The 22,603-nt window shown below is 47.3% G+C and overlaps 1 protein-coding gene across 10 annotated transcripts in view; it reads right to left on the bottom strand.

The window, feature by feature from the left end:
* Positions 1–22,603, bottom strand: part of Agap1 (ArfGAP with GTPase domain, ankyrin repeat and PH domain 1) — a 497,350-nt gene that overhangs the window by 111,729 nt on the left and 363,018 nt on the right. For all 10 annotated transcript variants that reach the window (XM_074072056.1, XM_074072060.1, XM_074072058.1 and 7 more), the window contains one exon: positions 11,166–11,327. In XM_074072056.1, the coding sequence (XP_073928157.1) occupies positions 11,166–11,327 (162 nt within the window). The remainder of the gene's footprint in view (positions 1–11,165; positions 11,328–22,603) is intronic.

The following is a 22,603-nucleotide window of genomic DNA, read 5'->3' as shown; positions in this document are numbered from 1 at the left end:
TTTTATTTTCATGAGACTGAAAAAGGAAAAAATAACCCTCTGTGTGTGTGAGTATGTGAAACATTAAGTTAGGAATTCTGGTAAGTCCTCTCAGGGCTGTTTTGGTAACCACGCCTACAGTGTACCACGGCTTCTTCAGAGAGCCAAGTGAAGGGGAAAATTATTCCAACCTGCAGAAAGCATGAAAGACCCCAAATGAAAATCAAGTAAAAGAACAAAGCTACCTTTTTATTTCATTAGGAAGAGTCGAATCAAGTTATTGAAATACTCACTGGAAAGTGCTAGGATTCTTACTCGTGCGTCAGCTTGGTGACTGGGGGGCCATCAGACACCATGCTCTTGGTGATACTTTCAGCTACATCTCACACTGATCACTTACTTTGGGGTATCTACTGCTGAAGTCTTGCACAAAAATTAAAAAAAAAAAACACCTTTCATACGGTCTTCTCTTGTACATATTATCGTTTGCTTAACAGTGTGATCTTCACAGTGGGCAAAAAATCACACACCATTCTGATAGGAAAACATCCCAAGGGTCCAGATATGCCAGGATGCTAAGACCAAAAACTGGAACGTATGCAACAAGCCAAGCTATGAGGTCACAATGCTTTGGGGCACAAGGCAGCAACAGAGACAATCGCCCCATCCACACTTAAGAGATGCTGACAAACTGCAGGAAGAACTCATTACCTTTCTGCAGATGAAAATACCTTTAGGTAATTAATTATTGTTTTTGTAAAGATGGAAACTAACCTACAGATCTTCTCAAAGCTGGGAGCCTCCTCTGGATTAATCTGCGAACCTGAATGTGGTGACCATGGATTCAAACCCCTCCTCTGTGAAAAGGCAGTGAAATGTCTTAAGTATTGTCAAGCATTGTATCATTAAACAGGAATTAGACACAAACAAGGGAAGCCTAAAAACTGCTTAGCAATTTGGATGCTCCAAATGGCTGCCATGTCCATTTTTCACCTGAAGCCCTCTCCAAATGCAGTTTTGCTATTAGGCAAAACCCAGAGAAAGGTAATCAATTCCAACTAAAAAGCACTTATCCTGGGATGACGGTGTACGAGGGACTTCAAACTCTGGCTGCCTGCCAAAACCCAGACAACAGCCATCAATGTTTCTGACTATCCAAGGAGCACAGGGGCCATGCATAATTGACTAAGAAGATGGGCAAAAACTGTGCCCAATCAGTGTGTGATCAAAAACGCGTGGAATATTCAGTACCACTTGATTACACGGAGGTTTGTCCTTTCACTCTCCTCATGAAATCTCTTCAAGGTCCACAGTACTGTAATAAGATCATTACTGTCAAGCGGTACGAATCGCAGGCAATGAGTCTTGGGATGGGGAGTCATACTTCACAAGCTCCCTTGGTTTCTCTCTCTCTTTCTCTCCCTTTTTTTTGTATTTTACTGCATGCAGAGGCAGCAGGGTGACGAGGTGGCAGATAATGATCACATCACTGTGTGGCAACTAGAAAGGCACTTTTAAGAAAAAGCAGAGAGAAATCAGCTTAAGAGAAACTAAAACATTTTTTCCTTTTGCTTTTTTCCCCCCTTAAAAAATTAAATAGAATTAAACTGTGTGCAGTAGGTGCTTTTCATGAACTCTGATATGCCATTGAATCTAACCATTTGATAGATTTTCATATTGCAGCAAAGCCCATTACCCCACAGACAAATGGCCAATTTTCTCCATGTCCTGCGTACAAAAGAAGACCTAGCTAAGTTGTGTGAGTGTATGCATGTGTGCGGTTGCTAAAGTTTCCACTCTCCCCACTTTTTTTACTGGCGACACACCTAGGGCTGGATGTCTGATGCCTGTTATTTGTGTGAGATGAGAAAGGGATGGAGTTGAAAGGCAGGAAGGAATTAACAAAGATAACTAAACAGACACACAGAGTTTATCCTGAACTACTTGAACCGAGTACTAACAAAGCATCCAATAAAATAAGATTGAGCCAGAAACGGGACCTGGAGCCAAAGGAGGCAGACATTTGACTAATGTTTAAGCCAGCAAAGCAGGGCTCAGGTGAATGATGGGGGGCTTAGCCAATCACTCTATGCCTCCCTTCAACTTCAAACTGCCCTTCAAAATGCTCACTCCCCTCATCCAAGATAGAAAAAAGCAGCAGCCTATCATCCTTACAATGAACATAACAACTGGTTCATGCACATAAGTTAAACAACCACAAGCCCAGAGTCACCCATTGCAAGAGGCATGTCTCTGTAAGGCAGTGTGTTCTAATCGTTTGCAAAGTGGCAGGGCTTGAACCATACCTTTTACTTGAATGTGTCAGAGTGTCCTCCAGGACACAGGAGGGAGGAGCCCCTGAGTAAGCCAGGAAGTGAGACTTTACAGGAATGGAGTTGGGCAGGACGTTGGCATTGGACTTCCAGCCTCGAGTTGTGAGAAACTCATCTACTGTTTAAGCCACCCAATCTGTGGTATTTTGATACAGCATCTTAGACGGAGACAAAGGTGTACAGGGTTTTACTTAATCCTTTCCATTTGCCAAACCACCTTCACATCAACTGATTCTGGCATTTGGAAAGGAAGCCTCCACTGTGGGAGAAAGAACACTCCCTCATATCGTTATTGCCATGGCTGGGAGGAAGGACAAGGCGTGCTCAGCTAGAATGGAAGCATTCCAGGCGTCCTGACTTCCAGAAGTCCAGATGCACATGTCTAACACAAAGGCTACACAGTCATGGAATGACTGCGGGAAGGCTGCACGAGGCCAAGACAAAAGGTCAGCCATGGCACCCAAGGGCAGGGTAAAGCATGAGGAGTAGGTGAGGAAGCTGTGAGTGGAAAGACATCCCCTGCCGGAACCAGCTGTGCTTCTTCTGCAGACTTGGGTCTCAGAGGGCACAATTTCATCACTGAGTGAAGTGTCAGTCAAAGCCCATGAGGTGTAAACATTTTGAGATCATCACAAAAAGGACTTCAAGGCAGATCCTGACCCTGCTGAAGGCCAGCTGACCAGGGAGCTTGGATTGGGTGGAAGACCGATCCCAGGGCACTGGAAGGAGAATGTGCTGATGTGAGTCCTCCTGGGGGGGGTGCTGGACTGACGGAGCCCCCACAGCAAGAAGAGCACCCCTAAATGCAGGTGATAGATAGGCGCTGAGGTCTGTCACGTGTCCACGTTTTAGAAAGAAGCCTTGCAAGCAGTCTGTGCCTGACAATGGTGTGGTGAGTCTACTGTCCTGTGTGGCAGCAGACAGGGAGGGTGAACACTTGTCCTATCATGCTCAAGTCTCTCCTGAGGACGCCACAGGGGCTCTAAGCCAACTCACAAGATTTAGCTCATATTTACTTTTCAGATTTTTTCTTCTTTTTGTTCCTAGGGATAGCAGACATTTCTTCCTGTTTAAAATGGAATGGGAACATCTTGCCTCTCTGTGGAGCCTCCCTGAGGGTCTCCCAGGCAACCCAGACGCTTGGGAAACAGTGCCCTCATACCAGCCCACTGCACATCTGCTGTCCCCATTTTTGTGTGGCTGTGGATGGCAGGGGCCACCCTGGGCATTTTATGAGCAGTGCCAGGCCCAGCACTTGGCACGCAGTAGGTGCTCACTGTGCTCTCATGAACTAAAGCTAACCTCTTTAGTTTGCGTAGACTTAAAAAAAGTTCCAAAAATCCTCCCTTGGCCGTTGGTTCATCATGATGGGAATTCTCTGTTCTAGCTTCCCCTGCTGTGATCGACTCATCTTTGTTTATTTCCAACCTGCAGATTTCCACAAAGGATCTGAGAGCACTTACGGCTTATGTGTGTTTGTGACAGTCGGACTGTACCCTGCAGGATGGCTTTTGAGTCAACTGTGCCCAATCTACACGGATGATGTCTAGGATAAACCCACATCTACTCAGTTTCAGTGAGCTCATTCTCTTGGAGGCTAGAGTTACAACTGAGAACTGTCTTTGGAAAGTGGATCTGGTTTGTGGGGAGTAGGCAAGTCCATCAGGGGGCGTGCATCTCCCATGGCCATGGCTTGAGGGCAGTGAGATCCAATGGGGCTCCTGTGCCCTCGGCAGCATGAAAACACTGCATTTTCAATGCATCCTCTGGAAGATGTCCTGACTCTCTGCATTTCACATTCACTGTTCTTAACTGCTCAACTCAACTATTCAGACACACTAATCAACTGCTCAATGATAAGGAGTTTCACTAAGAAGATTTTTTGTGTGAAAAATTACTGCTGTTTATGAGGTTTTGAAGCAGTTGACAAGGGAGACTTTTCCTTTCCTTTCCTTCTCATTTTCTTTCTTTCTTTCTTTTTTTTTTTTTTTTGGTGGTACAGGGTTTGAACTCTTGGCTTCATGCTTGCCAGGCAGGCACTCTACCACTTGAGCCACTGCACCAGCCTCCTTCTCATTTTCAAAATTGAAACAAGCAGTAGACCTGTGCAGGGCTGAGAGAACGTTTACAGATAGGAGAAAAAGGAAATTCAAGAGTGACAAATGACAGTACGACCTGCACTCTCAGTTCTCATAAATTTTCCTTGCCCCTCCCCTCCAATCACACCTAAATAACACAGAATTAAACAGAAAGCCCACGTGGGCAGGAAATGAACCACGTTGATAAAAGGCACTGGGCCTGATTTCTGCCAGTCCTGTGTTCACCATCACAGGGGCGTCAACTGCACCCACAGAGTGAGGAAAGAGAACATCACAGTAATAAGACGCTTAAGAACGTGTTGAGGGCTGAGTGGCTCAAGTGGTAGAGCACCTGCCTAGCAAACACGAGGCCCTGAGTTCAAACCCCAGTACTACCAAAAAAAAAAAAAAAAGTGTTACATTCTAAAAAACAAAAGAAACAAATTGTCCTCCTGATCAAGATGTGTGAAACTACCCACACTTGACCAACAATGGCCAAGTGGGCATGATGTCAACACAACTGAATGGCCCAAGAACAACCAAAGGCTTCCCTGCACCGTCAAATTCCTTTCCTGTGAGTGAGTAAGCAAGCAGGGGACAGTGACTGCACTCTCCTCATATGTAATGCTTTGTTACTCTGCAACCAAGCAAAACAACAACTGATTGATAAAAAATTTCCCAAGGTGACAAGTTTGCAGGTAGACAACAGTTAACGAAAAGTGACACCTCTTGACAGGTTTATTCAACAGGAGAACCACAATGCACTATAGCTGTGGGACATGAAACCGAACTCCACACCAGGGTAGCTGTCCCTAACTCTTACAACTGACTGCATGTTTGTGCTCCAAGTGCCCACACCAGCCTTCAATACTGTGCCTGACATCCTGGGCACAGTGTATGTCCACTGCCATGTGAGGGAGGGTGCTACATTCCCTGGGGAATGAGAGGAACTGAGTTTTACTTCTCAGTGCCAAAAGCATCGTGCTTCCCCGTGCAGCCTGCCTAATATTTGATGAAAACATAAAACGATCCACAATTTAGGGCTTCCTTTGAGAGAGGGAAGGAAAACTAAGTCCAAAGTGACCTTTGTAACTGTGGAGTTCATGAAATCTGTCAACATCTTGGGGCCTCGCCTCTGATTGCTTAGTGTGCACAGCTGTGATGTACAATTCATTTTCAACCATAACAGAGAGGCCTATTTGTGACTCACCTTGTCCAAGATAACCTTTCAGTATTCATTTAGGATCAACCACTCAAGGTTTGGTAAAGACTCAGAATGAGCAACCAAAGGATCAGCGTAAGGACGAAATAAATTCCTTGCAAGATCTTTATAACAAATCACTGTGAACCCAAGGGCGGCGCGCGCGCGCGCACACACACACACACGTGTTATCTCTCAGGATATCTGCATCCCCGCCTGTATAATAAGATTGGGTAAATCCAGATGGGCCTTGCATTCTTTCAAAAAAAAGAACATCTTTGCTACACAACTTCTAGATGTTAGGATCCATATTAAAGTCAGTGTCTTTACACAGAATCTGAGAAATATCAAGGAAGCACTTTGCTTTGCTCCCCTCCTAGATTCAAAAGCCACTCCACATACCTCAAAGACTTGCTTTTTGCCTGGTAGAAAGAGTTTGAGGCAAAGAATCAAGAGACAGTTCTGTCACCTACCAGCAACCTGACCCTGGACAAGAAAGCCACTTAACCTCTCTCTACTTCAGCCTTTTCACTGGGGAAACAGGGAAATTAGCACTTGATGCAAACTTGCATGAATGTCGTAAAACTAACGAGAACCACCGGGGTTCGGGGCCACAGAACTGCAGAGACCCAGGCTTCATCTGAGCAACGTCAGCGTCACTGCTGATGATGCTAACCTGGAAAGAAGCGTACCTGGAAAGTGCTGCAATTCAAAGACAATGACAGGCCATTTGTGACCAGGAGTATCCTCACGGCCCAGAAGTGTTCGCCAGCACCGTTCCACAGCCCTGATTCCTCCACAATGGCCTGACCAGTGCTGCACCCCTTGCAGGGTTGGGGATCACTGCCTCTTAGCACAGGCTGGCTCAGTTTCCTTCTAATGTCAGTACCCAAATGCATCTCCTTGAAGCTTCTGCCATGGGTCCCAACCACAATGGGCCTTCCTTCAACTGTGCATGTCCCCATGCCCTCTGTCACAACTGCTCTCCTAGTTATTCAGTGTCCCTTGGTCTCCATCACCACCCCTCTGGCGCTCATCTGAAGTTACTTTCGTTGGTTCACAATCTCCAGATTTGAAAGACACATGACATTTTCTTAAGTATATTTAGTAATCCGCACCAAATCAAATCCCATTCGGATCCAAAGTGTCACAGGGATTTTACCAGTTGATGTTCTGAAGGTCTAGTAGGTGGGAATTTGGGGACTACAAGCAGAACAGGGTAAAAGAGGTTCCTGCTCTCTTTGTGTTTGTGTAGTTAAGGCTAGAGGCTGCTGGTTTCCAAAAGCACTCTTCCACTGTGCCATCAGTGCCAACGTGTCTTATTCCTGATTTTATATATATATATACATAATATACATATATATGTGTATGTGTGTGTATACATATACATATATAGATATGTATATTTATATATATGTATAGCTATATATATGTGTATATATATATATATTTTTTTTTGTGGTACTGGTGTTTGAACTTAGGGCCTCATGCTTGCTAGTCAAGCACTCTTCTACTTGAACTGTGATCTTCTTATCTCTGCCTTCCAAGTAACTGAGATTACAGGTATGAACTGCTATACCCAGCTCCTACAGAATTTAAACAAGCTCTAAATGTAGTCGAAAGAGAAAGTAGTAAAAAATTAATAAAAAAGTTGAGCAACCAACCCTTATTATTCCTCTGGGATTTGGAGCCAAATTACTGGTAGAACAATAACTTCTGTCAAGTTTTCCTGACTGAAAACATCACAAAGCTGCCTAATATTACAGAGGCGGGCACAGTAGTTGCAAAACCTTTACATACTTATAGAGACTGTATAGACAGGAGGAACAGCCTAACTGGGCGAGGCTCCTGGCAGGTGGAGGCAGAACACACCTGGGAATGGCCCGGGATCCCTGCATACCAGGGTGGCGGTGCCCCTCACTGCTCAGAGCCAGCAGCCTCAGGTCTCAGGTACAGGACATCTGGGCATACATCCACCTTTGTGAGTAACACTGCATTAAATTCTACAGGAACCAGAATCAGAAAGGGCAAGGTTACCACGCAGCTTTTTGCCTCTCACAACCTCCAGGATTCACCAGGGTTACATTTCTCTTACATCTTGTAAGTCTCTAAATGATGCTAAAGGTTCTTCATGAGCCCAGTGACTGGTGTGATCATCAAAAATGCTCTGCCGGTCACCACATAGGAGTCAATGGAGTTGCCAGGTTAGAACCCAAAATACTCATAAACAAAAGGAACTCTTTGGTCATGGTGTCTGTGTCTGTAATTTACTAGGTCCATCTAATCATTTTAAATTAAGAAGACAATGGTTCCACTTAAGTTGGGCAAGCCATTCCCTGCACAGGGCAGAAGTCGTCGGTGTTCTTCCACAGGCTGGGGAAGCACGTGGAGAGGGATGGTGAGCAGCTGGGTGGCAGGAGCCCTGTTTCCATCTGGCACACTGGCATAAGGCTCAGAGGATGGAGTTTCTGAGTGGAGGTGGCACAAATAGTGACGACACACACTTTCTGCCTTTGCTTTCTGATAAAACAACACAAAGGTAGGGCGATGCAGCCTTGCGCTTTGCCAGGAAGCCAGTGTGGTAGCTGGGGATGGCGTGGACAGTGCAGGAAACCCTGGTAGCTCCCTCAAGAGGTGACAGTGGATGGTGCCCTCTGGAGCTTCTGGTCTATGGCAAGATAAGCAAGGGTCACCAGCACGATTTCCCCAGGCTGGACGTGACAGAGGTCACATGGGGCAGACCCATGAGGCCCTTTGACTCCTGGCTGGCTTCGGTTGAGGGGGCAGAGAAGATGAGAGGAAGGGAAGAGAGGGTGGCTAGGATGCATCCTTGGATTCTGAACCTTGCAGCCCCATGGCTGGACTGGACGTGTCCCTCTGTTGACGGCTATGGCTCCCCTCTGGGACCCTCTCCTCCCCAGGCTCTTCCGCACTCCCCAAGATGCCCTTAGAAGAAGTCCACAATGACCAGCTTGAGGCTCCATCCATTATCCTCAGGGATGCCAACCACGTTAGGGGACTGTCCATGTGATTTCATTTCTCTTGCTCTTGAGAGATTTGAATCTACTCATCTCTTACAACAGGAAACCACGAGATTCACCTGCGTCACGGATGCCTGTGGACTGTCCTGATCTCCAACGGCAGCCCCTTAGCTGGGGGCCGTGCCACACAGGGGCACAGGCATGAAGCACAGAAATGAGTTCTTGTGACTAACACCCTCACAAACGGAAATGCAGGTAACTGGCTTCAAGCTCAGGGCAGAGTGCTTACTTTGGGTGGTTTACACAATGTTCGCAAGGAAGCAATAGTCAGACTATTTAAAGGAGCACTGAATCTAAAACGCATCCCTCAACGGAAAGGTACAGTCGGACTTCAGAACATTACAGTGTGTGGCGCAGTCTGCAATCCCAGCACTTGGGAGGCTGACGCAGAGGGTTGTGAGTTTGTGAGTTCAAGGCCAATTTGGGCTACATACTAAGACTGTCTCTCCCCCCAATTTTTTTTTTGCCTTAGAAATAATGAAATGCAGAGTGTCTCATTTCTCATAGAAATGACTCACTTATAGTATGACAGGCTAACTTTTCCCAGAGAAAAATTATAATGCACTTTTTATGAAGGACATTTTGCTTATTTCTGTGGGAAGGCATCGCTAGGGAGTAAGGGGCAGTTCCCCTGTGGACCCTTTGCCAGCACGTGCGTCACCAGTCCCTCATCCTTGTGTGAAACCTGGCTGAGGTTTTCTAATCGGGGTGCTTCCCTGGGGCCTGTCTGCGTCACCCCCTCAGAGCACTTCGGGGAAAGGGATCTGTGACCGCTGCTAGGACAGATCCTCTCTGCCCCAGCCTGGTGAGTGCTCACCAGCCAATTCCACGAGCTCGGGAAGTGGACTCAGAACACGTCAGGGGGGCAGCAGGTCACTTCTCTTGCCTGAGGAGAAGTGGCTAAACAAACAACTTATGGATTTACTGTCAGATTCTGTCTTACCTACAGCTCCCATGGCAGCAAGACCGTGGGAGGGAGGGGTAAAATGTACACAAGTGATAACAGGTGGACTTGGTTTCTACTCAGTTTCTACCACATCATGCTTTTAAAACAAAGTCCCAGACACCAGCCAGAAACACATGACATCCGCTGTGCGGTGCTTATCTGAGGAACTCTTCCTTCCAGTTCCCCTGCACGGCCTTGTCGGGAGGGGTGGCAGCACTGCTGCCCTGGGTCAGCCCCTCATGTACTTCAGCAGCTTTGGGCTGACTGGGTATTGGAAGGAGCCTCACCAATGCTCTTTTTATGCTCTTTTTGTACTGAACCTTTCCCAGAGGGAAGGTAGTGGATCCAACTGGGTGCTGGACTCACCATCACTGCTTTCCACCTTTGCTGACACCATAGCATCCTACTCATTTATCACTAAGTGGGAAAATCAGTCTTCACTGGCTAACCTTGTTAGCGGGAAGTCATGGGAAGCAGAACAGGAAGACCCACGGTGAAGGAGAAAGGCTTCCAGCCCCTAGTGGAGCCCTGTGAGGCTCTGGAACTCCATCTTCCTGTGACACCTTGACCACCACCACCCACCTCACAAATGATGGGCCATTCCACTCAGTGTTCTGCACAATGCTCATATGGGCTGTGGGGGTCACAGAATCATCTCTGGATGTGGGAGAGATGGGCCACTTTCCCTCCTAAGGCTTACAACCTAGTAGAGTGCTCAGAGAGAGTATGGTGGAAACAGGGCAAGAGAGAAGATCTAAGTAACAAAGGGCATTCCTGAGCACGAGGAGCCCTTGTGGAAGACAAACTTGCTATTGTCAGTCTCACAAATAATAACTTATGTCTCAAAAACATTTTGGAAGTTTAATTTTCTTTTAAAGTTTCTCTGGAACTTGTGTTATAGTTGCATTAATTTTACCTCTCATTGTGTGTGTGTGTGTGTGTGTCTGTGTGAAAGAGAGAGAGACAGAGAGACAGAGAGAAAGAGAGAGAACATGCATCTTCAAGTGCACATATCTGCACTTGCATCTGTGGAGAAAATACAAATTCACTTGCAGAAGCCACGTCAAAAAGATCACATCTGGCCCTCACAGAGACTAAGGACTTGACAAGTGGAAAGGTGAGTTCAAGACCGGCTGTGACACCTGGAATGCTGACAGCCACAAGGTAGAGTCGACGGCACTGAAAGAAGAGGCCTTGGCAGAACATCTTGCCAAAAGCCAGAGATGAGCCAACTGTTTTAGGAGCCAGTCAAGAGCAGCCAATATCAGACAACCCCAAATGAGGAGGGTGATGGTGCTGCATCACCCCTACACCTGGAGTGGACACTCCAGGGTGCAAAGGTGGGGTGAGACTTCAGGACTTGGCCAGGTGCTAGATGGGGACCAAGCACTGCCATCTACCAGTGTAAGACCAAGGCTTTAGCTGAGTCATTTAAGAGGCGGGGTGACGAGCAGGTCCCAAAGCCCTCCCATCACCTGCAGTGACATGCATGACTGTGCATGGTGATTCTAAGGGCACCAGAAGACCCACTATGTATGTACCTTCAGCAAAGCAGATGCTCACCCTGAAGAGTCTGAGACACCTTACCTTCAGCAGTGCCTGAGAGCCCGTCGGCTTTGAAGTTACTTGTACTTTTCTTCCTTCGGTGCTTCTTTCTGTTGGCGTGGGGAGAGGGGGGCGGATCGAGCTTGGGGCTGGTGCTGCTGGAGATGCTTGGGCTGGAGCACACGGAGTCACCCAGCCCTGTGTCTGCCACCGAACCGGAAAAGGCAAAAGAATGCAAAGGTAAGCACAGAAAAAGGAAACTCGACAAAAACACTCTCAACGCTGCTCTGATGTCACACAAGGCCTTGCATGTAACCCCCAGTCATGAGGTTGACGACTGGAGGCTCCATGAGCCAATCGTAGTGTCCTTGCCATGTGCCAGCTGCCAGTCAAAGGCAGGTCTTTGTACCACCTTTACGTTATGGAGAATTGAAACTCTCAGCTCTGCATGACTGCAGTCCTGGAACTCATCACCAGAATGCCTGACTTCCAAGTGTTCAGCTCATGCTTTGCAGTTGTTTGTTCTTGTTTCCCTACAATTACCTTGATATAATGAAACAAACACATACACGAGCATCATTTCAGTGGGTTTGATTCTGCATGCACACACAGGATGAGGGCTCTCTCCTTCCTGTGATACTACGGATGAGCAGAACCTTTTATCTTATAATTAGCAAGAAGGTGGGCCATCACTCTCACCAGTGTCTCACAGTTACATTTGGAAGTCAGGGGGTTTGGATTCACTAAAACCCGATTCACTAAAGCTACTTCTAAAGGTTTTAAAAACAATAGCAAAAACAGTAACTCACTAGAAGTGAAACTCTCAACTTATTATTTTTATCTTTAGTGAAGAGACGGTAAAGCAGTGCTAAGTGATTAGGAAGCAACATGGAGTTCCACCAGGACCACAGAGCACGCAGAACACGAGATGGAGAAGCCCGGCGGGGGGGTGGTACACCTCCCAAATCTTGAGAATTCGTTATTCATGATTCAGCATGCTTATCACTCAAAAGACAGAAAACCCTGAGCACTACATTGCATTCACTCAGTTGCTACTTTCTGGGGATGGACTGTGGGCCAGCCACCTTCTAGATGCTGGGGATCTATCAATGAGAAAGCCAGATCAAGTCCCCAGGGCAGCCAACGGGTCCATCCCTCACAATATGCTGCAATGCTGAGCATGCAGGGGCTGCACCATGACATCAACTCCTTCCCATTGCTCTGTTTTCTTTTCAAGTAAGTGTACATCTCTTTTTCTAGACACAACACAAACATGAGCTTCAGAATCCATACGGCTTCCATACGTGTGGTAGCCCTCTTTTCTGGCTCTGATTTCTGCCATACCTCTTACCTATCTGTGTTCTAACAGTGCATGGTCTTACACTCCAAGTGTCTTAAGTCAGTCTGTCTGTCCGTCCTTCCTTCTTCCCTCCCTCCCTTTCATTTTTACTTTCTTTCTGATAACACCCAGAAATCATTATCACAAATATGTCCTTAGCTAAGAAACCTTTTTAATATCCAAATGGTAAGTACAAACCACATCTTTATAAAGACATGAACCTTCCAAAGCTGGGAATGGCACTTCTGAATTTTAAAAAATTAAATAGTACTTTATCTAGGTATGAAAATTCTGCTATTGTAGACCACCTTCAAAAGTTTAAACAATTGCCTAAATATATTAAATTAAATTTCAAGGATTCTGGAAGTTAAGATAAAGATCCAGGATTCTCAAGTCTGAGGTCAGTCTCGGCTGTTCTAAGCATGAACCTCTTCAACTTGTGCAAGTCAATGAAAAAGATACTGAGCAGGATGGGGTCAGGCAGAGCCTCACACCTTCATAGGTCTCAGTTGCACCTGGAACTCCTAAGAATTCTCACACTGTCTGTCCAGCGCACATGTCTTTCAAATCACCTATGAAGAAATGAGTACTTTGCTGAGAGTTAAATGGGTCCCCACCATACATATATTTTTCATTCTTTTTTGGGGGGGTTAGAATTCAGGGTCTTGTGCTTGTTAGGCAGGTACTCTACCACTTGAGCCACTCCACCAAGCCCACTTACACATATTTCTGACAATTAAAAAAAACGTAAGCGAGGCATGGTGGTATCCGCCTGTAATCCCAGCACTTGGGAAGCAGATGGAGGAGGATCATGAGTTAGTGGCCAGCCTAGACTACGTAGTGAGACCCTTTCTCAGAACAAAACAAAAACAAAAACCTGACATCCAGCTGACATGTTTTCTTTTAAATGAACTACTCATGTTCAGATAAAGGGAGGTTTCCCTTGCTATGGGCACACAAGGAAATCTCTGACACTTTATTTCAGAATCCTACCTGGGTGGAGCTCACTGGCGGAAGAGCTCAGAATTCACCTTTCTGGGAATTGAAATGACACATGCCTGTCTCCAGGTATCTTCCTCCCTTTGAGCTACAGAAAGCCCTTTCCAAAAGAACTGACAAGAACACGGCGGTCTCATTTCTCAGTACCTGGGAGTAGCCACAGTTCGGGAGAGACCCTGGCTCACTGGGGAAATGGCTAAGTGGCTTTCTTGGGAAGATGATGCCTGGAAGCAGTGACAGCCACCTGCTAGGAGCCTGGCAGAGCCAGCCCCTTATCACTTCATCCTGTTTTCAAGCAGTACTTCTGTCCCCAGGGCTCTGCATTCCACCCACCCACTGCTTCTCAGCCAGGAACACCATCCAGACCACGTGGCACTGGTTAAAAACACTTTTGGTTATGAAATGACAGGGTGCAGGTGCTTCGGGCAGCAACGGTTGAATGCAGACATGCTGAGAAATGTCCAATATGCACAGAACAGCCCCCTCAAATTGTGGGAAGCCCCATGGGACTCTGAGCTGCTTTTCCAGCCTGGGGGGGCAGACTCTCCCGCACTTGCAGCCACTTCCTAGAAGGCTCGCTCACCCTGGACTAACTGGAATTTGGCTCTTCCCTGGCAATATGCCTCCTGTGTGATGGTGAATGGATTTCCACCCTCTAAGTACCAGAACTAGGTTCCTCCTCACCCCTGACTGCTGCTTGAAGACAACTCTTTCTCCCTCAAACCCAATCCCCTTGGAAGCTACATCCCCAGACCATGTGTCTATTCTCCAGGCGACGTCTCTATCCACTGTTTCAGCAGCAGCTCATCTCAGTCCTCCCAGGTGGCCTCCTGTCTCCACTCTGCCCTTGTCAGGCCCTCTTCTTCCCCTGACTACCATGGTCATCACCCTGGACTACCAGTAGCAAGACTAGGATCTCTGCTCTAGTGACCCCTGGCTCTTCCCAATCTAACCTCTCCCTCCCACCCCACTGTCTCCTCACACAGCAGGGCTGGTGTCACGTGCTACTCAAAACTCATTCTTGCAAACTCACCTCTCTGCACCCTTCTTCCTCTAGCTTTCTGGACCAGAAGCTCAACTTTATCCAGCCTTTTAGGGCAGCTACTGTCACTGAGCTGAGCCGGGAAACAGCACCATACTAGCTGGTATCAGTGTCAGTCACTTTCAATCTTAACTATGTTTTCCCAACAGAAGGATAGAGAATTCTTCTGACTTGTCACACCGCCTCTCCCTTGCTCCACTCCCTCACCCTCCTGCATGAAGCAGAAGCAAGCAAAGGTGCCCTTCCCCAGCTCCGGAGGGCTCTGAACCTTGCTTGCCCTGTGAACTGGGGTTCACCTTCTGGCTGACACAGTGGCTTTGGCACCAGTATTTTATACCTCCTAGCCTGTACCAAGCATGCTGCAGTACTTCCACATTTAACAAATGCTGCCCTTGCCCTATTCCCACTCCTACTACTGTTTGGTTTTTAGAGCACAGCTGCCTTCACTCTAGCCACTGGCAAGTCCCTGCTGAGGCCACCTGGGCACCCCCCCACCCCCCCACCCCACCTTGGTTCTCTCCAGTAATAGGCCTGATGGGGTGGCATCTGTTTTAACCGTATCCTCATGGTTTGCCCCACCCTCCTTGGATAGGAAACCATGGTGAGACTTTATGCTTGCAGGTGGGAAGGAAACCAGAAAGCCCAGAGAGGGAGCCCCAGTGTCCTGCCTTGGCCTGGCCCTATCTGCCTCATTGGCATGGTGGCTCTTTCCACACAGTGACAACGTGCCACCTGTGCAGATTAGTCATCATATCTGCCTCCATAGATCCTCTTGGGCAGGAGGATGAATGGCAGGAGTTTGATCTGCATTTGTTAAGTTTTATTAAACAGTTGACTCTGAGAGGCGCTTACACAGGTGGGTGGACCTGCCTTCTGTGGCATGACAGAAGTGCAATCAACTTTGCCACTTAGTTTTAAAACTACCCACAAGCATGCTTTTGTGTCAGACCACTGTCCTGTACACTTCCAACTGTTTGGGATCTATTTTTAGGTGAACAGCTAAGGCTATGAATGAAGTCTATTGACAGAAAGAGTCTCCCTTGTGCTCACCCCACACTTACTGAGCAGCTGCTGCCAGAGAATAAAGGTTAGGACCCCTGCCCCATGGAAGCCCATTTCTGAGGACGGAAAAGAATGCCTACCTAATTTCTTTCTTGATGCCTTAAATAAAAGACTGTTTTTCTTGGGCTCTGTCACTGGAACAAGGAGTGATAAGCACTCTGTCTATAGCAAGCACGCCAACCACATGGCTATGGAGACGAAGGGAGAAGTCAGGCGAGGACTGTCTGCATGTCTACAAACGAGGAATGTAACTCTGGGAAGATGAAGATGCTGCTGAGATGGGAGGAGGCCCAGAAGCAGCCTTGGGGAGAAGAGAACAGAAGAGCATGAGCCTGTCCTGGTCAAGGGAGGGGGAGGTATGGAGGTGTTTCCATGATGACACAGGGTGTCACATGGTAATAAAAACATGGTAATCTCAACAGTGAAGAAGACAGCAAGACAGGCATTCAGAAGCCCCTTACATTCGTTTCTAGATAAGGAGGAATGAGAACCAGTCAATGATGTGCACATAATGCCCCAGGATCAAGCAAGCATTGTCTGCCCATCCTCTGATTTGCTGCTTGGGTCGAAGATCCAATGTGGGCCCGCGGGACTCTCCTTGCCTGTTTAGAGACAAGTTAAGGCAGGAAGTGACTTTGTAGGAGAAGATGCAGGAAGGGAGGACCCACTACTTTTTCTGCCTGCCTCCCCATGTCCAGTGCTGGGAATTCCAGTGCCACAGGCCTGGAACTCTCACCCTAGATTTCCTGCTGGAGGAGTTGACAGTGGCACCGTGCCTACCTACAGATCTGTTTTCGCTGGGCTAAGGGGGTGAGGCACACAAGCACCTGTGGACCAACTGCTTGGGTGGGGTTGGCGGGAATGGGTGCAGCTCAGGAGTGGACATTGGGCAAGGACTGGCATTGCAGGGAAAGCAGTCCTGTGGCCAGGCACTGGGGAAGGGCCAGGCAGTGAGCCATGTCCAGCCTCGGCAGGAGAGCCAACTGCACGAGGCATTTGTGACCGACACCAAGAAAGTGATGGCTGTGGTGAATTATGACAAGGGTCAAAGCTCTTAGTCAAGAGAGCTAGGGGTAGGGAGAGTGAGTGGCCTGGGCTCACAACTAGAAGGGAACAGTGCAGGCTGACTGGGCCTCATGGTACGGGCAGTGGGTTTCTGGTTTCCTGGGTTTGGCATTTGGGTGTGTGTGGCATGTTAATGCTGAGGCTCTCAGATCATGAGACAACTCCAGAGCTGGCCTAAAATTAGGCTGCCACAGCTTGCAAGGAGGCCAAGTCATTTCTTCATTTCCCACCGTGTCCCCAGCCCCACCTGCAATGCTGGAGGTGAGTGCCAGCTGCAGCCTCAGGTGCCACCCGCTCTCCTGACTGCCACGGAGAATGCATTCCAACTTGTATCAATTACCAGCAGTAGGATAGACGATGACTGTCAACAGTGTTAAATATGGGGTGTGGGGGGAAGCAAGGCATACCAAATGGTAAAAGCAGGCGCCTCATTACTCTACATCTGAATCGGCTTTGACTCAGGGACGCAGGGTTCCCAGACATGGGGTGCTGGGCTGGGATGGGAAGGGACATCCTGTGCGTTCAATGTCGGCTATTAGTTCTTCCCAATCGGGCATCAATGTTCAACGCACACCCCAAAAATATGTAACAGGAGCAATAATGTTCACCATCTCTCTGAGCTCCGGCATGGGAAGCATGAGTCAAAGAAGCAGTTTCACTTTTCACTCGGGAAGCTGACAAGCATGACTAGAGGGAGAATAAAATAACATTCCACTCGCATAAATATCAGGCAGCCTGCTCGAGACTGATGGGCCAGGAATGTATTCTTAGCTATCATTCCGGCAGACAGGCCCAAGGACACTCATAACTTATTTTACAATCATTTAGTTTCAGCTCAAGTGGAAAACGTGACAACTTATCTCTGCTGACAAGATGCTATATCGAACCTTACAATTAACTCTCCTCCGATTATCTGCCCAGCCGATCATTAGCTGGCCCGTTTTGGATGAACTATTAAGATTGTAGGGCGCTCACCTCGGTGAGAGCCATCACCAGGTATGCCGAGGGTTCTCCAATCAGGGGTGAGAATTACATTCTGGGGTTCAACCTTCTGATTCCTGTGTCTCTGCTGCTCCCTGGGGGCTCAGGCTGTGTTTGTCTGGGAGGAGTGGCGAGCAGGAGCATCTGAACTCTGAAGCCACTGCTGGGTGGCTCCTGTTGCTGCTGCTAACCCCTTTCAACATGTACTTCTTGAGCCCCACCTGGGTCCGGGCCTTCCCCAGCTCTGCAGTGGTGGGCCCACTGGTCACCCCTCCTCCGAGGCATGAAGAACTTGCTCTCAGGAACAACAATACTCCAGAGGATCAGCTGCCAGTTCCTGACAGGTTGGCCAACCACTGACTTTCTAAAGTGTCCATAAAGCTACAAAATGCTTTAAACCACGTTTCTAATAAACATGCAACTATCTGAACAAAAAAAGAAAAAGACAACAGGAGAGAGAGGAAAAGGAAGGCTGGCTGCTCTCTTGCTTCCACATGTTCCTTCACTTACCTCTTTGGAAGTGTCGGATACAATATGCTACTAAAATCTCTCTCTCTCTCTCTCGCGCTCTCTCTCTCTCTCTGGTATTAAAAGAATTCTGAATTATCAAAGACAGAGCCATTTGTCAGTGCTGGGGGAGGGACCAGTTGAGGGCTAAGACCCTCTACAAACTCAAGAGGAAGTTATTGTGGGAACTAGGAAATTAAAGCATACTTGCTTTGATCCAAGGCCAACAATAGGAAGCTAATTTGGATCTTTAATAAGGGCTCTGTTCCTTGTGAAGCTCACAGAGATGTGGAGCTGGTAAATAAAGAAGAGGCCACCTTTGCCATCCGAGGAAAGCACAACATCCCGGGTCCCTGTTAAAAGGTGAGTGTGAAGTGAAGTTCAAACCCCGGCCCCTGCGCACAGAGCTTTTGACGGAGCTTTCAGCAGGAGGAGGCTGACTTGATTCCCATCTCTGAAGATGTTTCAGAGACTGGCATTATTGTGTGATTCCCTTTGCCGCTCACACAGGGGTACACAGTGTCAGAAGGGGCAGCAGGGACACGGTGGGGGGCTGAGGAAGATGACAGGTGTTGGGGGAAAGGAAAAGACAACACAGCGTTAGACTGAGTTATAAAAACGGGGAGGAAAGTCGTACAATAGGAGGGGCCAGAACTGAGAGAAAATACAGGGAGAAGAATTTTCTTCTTGGGCCATTCTCAATTACACTGAGAGATCTCTACAAATTGAGGCAAGTAAGTCAGAATTGAGGAAATCTGATCTTCATGTAGATGAAGCCCTTTTAAAAGCACAAATTCCATCACTAATTAGGGGTGCTGGGTTTCTCTTGAGGTGATGCAGATGTCCTGACGTTGACTGGGGAGAGGTCACACAGGTTCACGAACATACTAAAACCTATTGGCGTGCAAACTTCTAAATGGGTGAAGTGTATGTCAAGCAAATTTCATCCAATAAAGCTATTTTTAAAAAAGAAAAAAAAAAAAAGGGAAAGGTCTTTGTATTAAAGACTACAATCCACTACAGTCTGGGAAGATAGTGACAAGCTCAGAGTAAGAGGTTGGTGGGGTGGGAGGACTAGGGACAACTGAGAAATGGAAGCCCACGGTCATCACAAGAATATGGCTATTGAAACTGGGTTTGGGTTTCAATGGCCCCATGAGGCTGCCTAGCCTTGTGCCACCCACTAGGCTTTGGCTCTTCACACCAAGGCAGGTGGATGGCAGACCTCGGGTCCTGAGCTGCTTTGGAAGCCTCACACTGAGCAGCTCCTGTGCCTTTTCCTGAGGTAGGAGACACACCCACTGGGGAACACCCTTGTTCTCCCCAAGCTTCCTATGTCTTACCTCCCCATCACATTCCTCTTGCTCCCCCCATTTCCTTGCACCCTGGGTTTCTGGGTCTCTCTTCCTTCTTGTACACCACCACAGACCACACAAAAGGCACCCTCAGGCCCTCTGATTTTTCTCCCTGAGTTCTGAATACCAGCAGGCCCTGAATAGCTTCCTCTGATTTTAGGAGATGACAGAAAGATGGCGGAGTGGCCAGGGAGGCAGAAAGCCTGAAGAAGCCAAGGCAGGGCTGTGCCAGGAGAGTACTTCAGTAAGCAAGTCAGGATTTGATATTTAAGGGTCAAAACTCAAATTGTTCTGCAGTTGATTTTTAGCTGAATGCAAGCTGCACCAAGTTTAAATTAATCTGGTGTGCTCTAGAAAATGCAAAGGCACGAGGAGCAAAGGTAGAAATGAAATCATTTCAAGAGATCCCTGTTTCTCTCCAGCCTCATCTCTTTTTACATGATCAGTCACAACCATTTCTCAAGTTTGGAGCTTACAGCTGCTAAATGACATGGGATTGTTTCTCGTGGAGGGCTGCACTGACTGAATGGGCTCGGAAGAGACCAAGCATGTCTAGCAGAAAACTCCAGAAGTTAATTATATGTATGATCATTCTTTGGTAACATAAATTTTCCTTTTTAAAATCTTAGCTGTTTTCTATGAAAAGTCACATGGAGTCAAGTTCCCAACTGCTACACAAGCTGGTGTCCTGTCTGGGGTGTGAAAGATGGCTTTCCCTGGCCATCCATGCCAAGGTTTTGTCTGGGGTACTGAAGATGCTGGGTCCACACAAAGTGGAAATTCATCCAAACTTGGTTCTTCTTCGTGTTCCCTGTTCTTAATCTGCTAACATCAAGTGGTTTGAAAAGGTGAAGGGATGGGATCCTCAGCTCAAAGCAAACCTGACACATGGAAGCCTGCACTTGAAGAGGACGCAGTAATTTGGTTGTGATATATCATCCCATAAATCTAGGGTTAAAGGTCATAAAAAAAGATAAATAATGGGATCCATTTTTTGTTTTTAGACCACAAACAGCAGAATGTGCCTTGACTGGCATGATTATTTCCCCTCTGCTTAGATGGATTGCAGGTTTTTGATCCTAAACCAATACTTCTGTATATTTTCAATACTTAAGGCAGTGTTAAAGATATGAGTTTGGGAACATGGCATGTGTGGAGCTCTGGAGGCCTGCTGCTGAACTCTTTCCAGAAGTTCTGTACTTTTTCTACCTCCTGTGCGTGAGGACATTCAAACCATCATGCAACATGGCTCCAGAAGAGGAAGCTGCACAGTAGTGTCAGAAAGGCAGCTCATAAAGCAGCCTGGTCCTGGCCGTGTGGCTCTGGCCACTTCATTGTTTTCACCTCAGCTTCTTCTTATGTGGATCAGACAACGCAGCACCTCTGGACACCTACTCCTGACCTGATTGCCCTATACCCATTCTCTTTTCCACCTTGGCCAGGATGACGCCCACCTAAGAGATCATGTGCCATGTGTCTAGTGCATGGTGCCAGCCAGTCTGGCCGCAAGACCAGCAGCAAGTAAAACAAGACTCTTGCCCTGAGAGCTGATGTCCTGGGGAGGGCTATAATCTACACCAGGAACCTGTGTTAGAGGGATGTTAGTGACCACCGTGGACAAAACTGAAGCACAGTGGGTGACAGGTATCTGGGGGGGAGGGGCATGGAAGGGCACCAGCATGCTGAGGTGTCCCTTAGTTCTGAAGATCATGAAAACATGGCTGCAAAGAACAAGCCAGTTTTTCTAAACAACAATCATCCAGCATAGTTAAAGCGAGACTTGCAGCACAGAATTGTAACATAAAGCCTGTACATTACTGATATCAAAAGGGTGGAGAGTAAAGGGGGGCAGTTTTGGTAACTGTTAAGAGAGGATCTTGGGAAGTTTATTTCTAGATATGTCACAATTAAAGCTGCATGAGTCACAGTGGGCCCACAGGAAACTCCCCACTTTCTACACCGAGCCCCAAAGCTCTGATTTGGTTCTGTGTCTGTTTCTCTTAGAGAATAGCAACCCTTGGGTTTTTAAACATTTTCAAGTGTGACCAGCCAGGATACAGAAGGCACCAAGCATAGAATAGGTACTCAGGAAAATGTCTGTTAAAACAAACAAACAAACAAAATTGCTAAGCAAGACCGCTGAAGTACAAAGGACTAAATCTGAGTAAAATCTTTAAATACAGGAGCAAACAGCTTCCCAGTACACCCATGGCTGGGTGTGTAAGACCTATTGGTTCTCACTATTACTTGCTACCAGCTAAAAGATCTACCTACATGGCTTTACTGTTTGAGCTCTTTGGAGAATAAATTGTCACCATATTCGATAATGCATAGTGTATATTCTTTCCCCTGGCCACCACATGTAACCTTTGTTATGTGTGAAGCCAGTTGTGGAAAATAACAGTTGTTTTTTTCCTTCTGATGACATAAAATGCTAATCTGCAAAGTCCATGTTCTCATAGAAATAACACATTGTCAACATCTAAAGTAGTATGTGATAACCATCTCTGTGACTCCATGCTGCCTCTCCCCTATTCCAAGAAGAGGACCATGAAAAGGGACCCTTGTGCCTCCCAAGTCTTTGTTGAGGGTGGGTGGCATGAAGCAGCCTGCAAATACAGGGGTAGGATCATGGTGTTAGGTGCCTCTAACAGAAGGCCCAGCCATTGGAGAGAGGCCCTCAGCCTTTCTGCCACACCTGGGCTCTGACAGTTGTCCCAGTCAAAGGGCTGAAGGTCACTGAGCAGGACACCCTTGCCTCTTCATCTACTCTGCTTGTGGGGACACACTGAAGGGTTTGCTCCACTGGGAACTCATCCATGGTGACTACAAATAGAGCTCCCTGCAGCTGCAGCTGGAGGAAGGCAAGCAGCAACCACTAAACAGTACCAGAAGGGTGAGGCTCAGTGGCAGGGGACCAAGGCCTTGACTACATGTTCATAAATGGTGTGTATATGCAAACACTTGAGACTTACTGATGTGACAAGTAGCTCCCCTGCACCTGCTCAGTGGCAGGCAATTTTGGGCTCTGAGAAAACAGTAGTGGAACAAAACACAACGATTATTACTGGTTTGTAAAAAGAGCTGAGTGTAGTGGTACATGCCTGTAATCCCAATCCTGAGGAGGCTG

This window comes from Castor canadensis, chromosome 4 (assembly GCF_047511655.1).
Source record: "Castor canadensis chromosome 4, mCasCan1.hap1v2, whole genome shotgun sequence".
NCBI lineage: Eukaryota > Metazoa > Chordata > Mammalia > Rodentia > Castoridae > Castor > Castor canadensis.
The sequence above is the reverse complement of the archived record's forward strand: the minus strand, read 5'-3'. Positions and strand labels throughout refer to the sequence as shown.